The 4,410-nt window shown below is 34.7% G+C and overlaps 1 protein-coding gene across 1 annotated transcript; it reads left to right on the forward strand.

Annotated features, from left to right (window-relative positions):
* The first annotated feature begins 767 nt into the window (after positions 1–767).
* On the forward strand, positions 768–2,924 carry LOC120151555 (ethylene-responsive transcription factor ERF113-like). Its single transcript, XM_039163964.1, has 2 exons — positions 768–1,103; positions 2,095–2,924. The coding sequence occupies exons 1-2, from the start codon at positions 971–973 to the stop codon at positions 2,673–2,675; spliced, it is 714 nt and encodes a 237-aa protein (XP_039019895.1). The 5' UTR covers positions 768–970; the 3' UTR covers positions 2,676–2,924.
* Positions 2,925–4,410: the final 1,486 nt, after the last annotated feature.

Genomic DNA, 4,410 nt, shown 5'->3' on the forward strand with positions numbered 1-4,410 from the left:
CATCATATTTATTTATTCCTTTATTTTGATTTTAAAATTATTACTTATATCTATATTTAAATTGACACCTTATATATATATATTATTCAAATTTAAATTTAAATTTAACTTTTAACACACATATTTCTAATCAGTTGAGCATCAAAACGTGTGTCAAAAGTTAATTACAGTACCACTTGGGACAAAAAAAATATAAGTACCAATTTGAACTATTAAGAGAAGTTCAAACATCAATAGTTTATTATCTTTTTTTTGACCTTTTATAAATATATGTCCAAGTACCTGAACTCAGTTTCAATATTTCAATTTGATATATTTCTTATCCAATCAAGTTCTAAAATTTGTTTTTTTTTACCTACACTAGACATCTTGATCGGTGATGGATCTTGGGAATATTTTGAGAAAGCCTAATTAATATTTTTTTTTAAAAAAATTGAAGTCTAAACTAAAATTTATAATTTTTTTGTGACTTAACAGAAAATTCTGAAATGAGATTTAAGTAAAAAATTTAAAAATAAATTTAATGTAGATAAAATAATTTAAAAATTAAATTAAATTAAATACTAAAATATATATTAATTTTTAAAATTTATCCTTATAAATTAAGAGATAAAAAGTAAAAATCCAAAAGAAATGTCCAAGTCTCCGATCCAATAAAAGCCGAAAACATCCTCGTCAAAAACATCCTCCCCAATTATATAGTTTAGCCCCAAATATTGTGCAGTGCACCCTCACTTAAATCTCACTCTCTTTGGTCCGCTCCTGTCATAATCCCAAACATCTTTCCATTCATAAATCATAATCAGAAGCATTTTTCATATACCTGCCTACTATTTACATAGTTTTATTAGCTTTTTTTTTCTGGGGAAAAAAGGTGGATCGAAGGCATGGAAAACGTCCGCTTCCATCCGAAACATCGGAGGAGAAGAACAAATCAGCAGCAGCAGCTTCATGGCCTGAATCAGATGATATGACGGCCATGGTTAATGCTCTCACTCGAGTCATAAGAACCGATGAGCAGCATCAGCAGCAGCTTATCTTCCGACAATCATCATCATCTCCCTCATCTGCGGTGAAACAAGTCCCTGCAGTTCAAGATCAAGGTATATATATTATACATCTAAGGCTGACTCTCTATTTATGTTAGGTAACAACTAGGGTTATGCAGATTGCATCCAGAACCAAACAGTCAAACTGTTCAACAATTTACGTGTTCAAGATGGATTTCTCAAACATTTCCCAGCTTGTTTGTTCGCATCACCCGATCTATCTCTATCTCTATGTTCTCCTTCATTTTCTCCTTGTCCTTAAAAATTTTCCTCTTTATTTATATAAATATAGAAAGAGAGAGAGAGAGAGAGAGAGAGAGAGAGAGAGATCTAGCTAGAGGTTCTTCAAGGGACGAAAATGGAAACTAAACAAGTCTCCACGCTAGGGTTAGTCAAGTTCAATGTATCCAGACGCTAAGGCCAAAGCCTACTTTCCGTAAACAACTCTCTCTTTCCCCCAATCAAATAAAAATCAGTGTGCTGTACTGCGTTTACACTATATATTTTCATCCATGCTACCTATTTCAAGTGTTTTCACATAAAAAATGATTATGAGATTGTAGATAATTCCAGTTTTATGGTCAAGCAAGCTAGATAGAAACTTCTTCTTATCTATTCACTACTGGATAAGCTTTAGGAATTTCCATTACGTCGGATACTTTCATTTCTTTTATAGTTTCTTCTTTGACCTTGGAACATATCTTTCCTTTCCCAATCTAACATTCTTTGCCTAAAATTGTGCCAAACTTTGAAAGGAACTGCTCATAGGAAATCTGGGTTTCGAGCTTTTAAGTTTATTGTGGTGCTAAAACACTAATTTGTATATCCTTTGTAAGTTACATGTTAGCCGATGATTGGAAGAAGGAAGGCAGTGATATAAATTACACCGAAACCATTGATCAGAAGTAGTGCAAATTGATTGTTAGTAGTATGTTTGAAACATATGTTTGTTTTGTTATTGGGTTTGGTTAACTTTTAGTCCAACATTTCGTATTCCATGCAAAATTACCATGCAGAACACTTATAAATCTTTTTGTTTGTGAAGAGAGCACGAGGAAAAAGCATTACAGAGGAGTAAGGCAAAGGCCATGGGGCAAATGGGCAGCTGAAATTCGTGACCCGAAGAAAGCAGCTCGAGTGTGGCTTGGCACTTTTGACACAGCTGAAGATGCAGCCCTTGCTTACGATAGAGCTGCTCTCAAGTTTAAAGGCACCAAGGCAAAGCTAAATTTCCCTGAACGTGTACAAGAGAATCAGGAGGTGAGCCATTTAACCGGCCCCGGAAATTCAAGCACGGTCCGTTCTGAACAAAATCCTACGCCGGTATTCGAACCTTCATCGTGGTCGACTCAGGATTCTTACCCTCACTTGTATCAATATGCTCAGCTGCTTTCTAGTAGTAATGATGCCGATATTTCGTATTATACTTCGAATCTCTTCAACTTAAACCAAGTGCCTTTATCTCCGCAATTCTCTTCAATGTCAGCATCATCCACTCCCCCCTCATCACAGTACTATTACCCGGATCCAACACTATTTTCGACAAACTACGACAGCTCTTCGAGTCTTGATTATTATCCTCAGCAATACGGGAAGTACTTCGATCCTAGTAACAGAAGTCAGTAGAGGAATATAACTTATCAAGTTCGTACATGTTTCAAGAGGGCATGTGCACCAAGCAAGGAGAAAGAACGCCCTATTCCGAGTCCCTAGCTCCCGCTCCTTGATGATCACTATGCTCTTACTAATTTCCTTTTTTCTTATTTCATGCATGATTTCAACTGGTGCCACTCTTAGTAAAAGAATTACATATGTGCACTGTAATTCAGATATATGAATAGGGAGAGATAGTATGATTCATATTTTATATGAGCACCACAATTCTCCAGTTATATGATTTGTTTGCTTCTCTTTTGTTTGTTTTCTTAATGCATCAGAAGAAAGGAGGAGAAAGACCATAACAGCCAGCTTCCTAGGTTTTTATTGATGTTAATGTAAACTAGCTAGATAAGAGCGAAGACTTTGCTTTAATTAGTGTCATCTTCCGGAAATATAAATATCCTTATACTAGTGGGAAACATGGTAATTAATGATAATACAAGTGCAAAATCTAGGTCAAAGAGTTAGATTTAGAGATGGAACGAGGGATGGCCTAGACAGTATTTTTTTTAATTTTAAATTCTCATTAATTTAATATTTTTTATACTTTTTATTAATAATATATTTTTGTCTCTTAAAATTTTTTAAATTTATCCTGACATAAAATTTATTATCTTGATTAGATTGAATGGGTTCACAAATCATTTAGTAATTGATATTCAAATTTTATTACTTAATAAAATACTAATGAATAATTAATTAATTAAATCAATCTAGTTTGACACAGTAATTTTTATAACATCAAATGGATTATAAAATCCAGCGAGTAGTACGTACATAGTTTTTTTACTGCAGGAAGCAGCTATCTTAGCTGCTTGGAACTTGATAAAATTCAAAAGGTAGTTTGGAATTCGCCAATGAGCTATGGGTAGCAAATTAAGCAATCGATATTCTTCCATATTCTTTTTGACTTGTACATCATAGACTAAATATTGGAATTAATTATAAGTTGGATGCCATGGAGGCACTACAGCAAAAGAGTTCTGTAGCGGCGTTTTCAGCGGCGTTTTATGATAAAACGCCACAAAAGTATTACATATAGCAGCGTTTTCATTTCAAACGCCACAAATTGAGACTTTCGCGGCATTTTTTGTGAAAACGCTGCAAAATAGTATAAATATAGCGGTGTTTTTGTGAAAAACGCCGCCATAGGATGGTATATAGTGGCGTTTTTTCAACAAACGCCGCAATTAATAATAGTTTTTGCGTCGTTTTTAGACAAACGCCACAGAAAGGTTAAACAATAACGGCGTTTATAGTAAAAACGCCGCAATATAGTAGACATTTAGCGGCGTTTTAGCTAAAAACGCCGCAATATAGTGTAATATAGCGACGTTTATTGTATAAACGCCGCAAAAACATGTGATATAGTGGCGTTTTGTAAAAACGCCGCAAAATGTTAAATATATTATCCTCCATTTTCTCCCACCCAAACCCTAAAATCATTTCAACTCTTCTTCCCTCACAGTTTATTCTCTGGTACAACAACAACCCTCACACGATTCCAAGCGACGTCGTCTTTTGTCTATCCCGGCGACCAAATCGGCCCTCTCACCGACGAACTATAACACAATTCCACGGTTTGATCCCTCTTATCTTAGCTCCTGATCTTTTTCAATTTTGTTTGGTTGGTATTCTGAAAATGGGGGAAAACCCAGAAAGCTAACATATTGAGAAAAAAAAGAGCAGGTCTTGCCTTGAG

Source organism: Hibiscus syriacus, unplaced genomic scaffold (assembly GCF_006381635.1).
Source record: "Hibiscus syriacus cultivar Baekdansim isolate YM2019G1 unplaced genomic scaffold, ASM638163v2 tig00111059_pilon, whole genome shotgun sequence".
Lineage (NCBI taxonomy): Eukaryota > Viridiplantae > Streptophyta > Magnoliopsida > Malvales > Malvaceae > Hibiscus > Hibiscus syriacus.

Bases quoted from the DNA above. Each gene is read 5' to 3' on its own strand.
- LOC120151555 (XM_039163964.1), top strand. From the start codon at position 971: ATGACGGCCATGGTTAATGCTCTCACTCGAGTCATAAGAACCGATGAG. The intron at 1,104-2,094 runs GTATATATATTA...TTGTTTGTGAAG, and splicing joins CCCTGCAGTTCAAGATCAAG to AGAGCACGAGGAAAAAGCAT.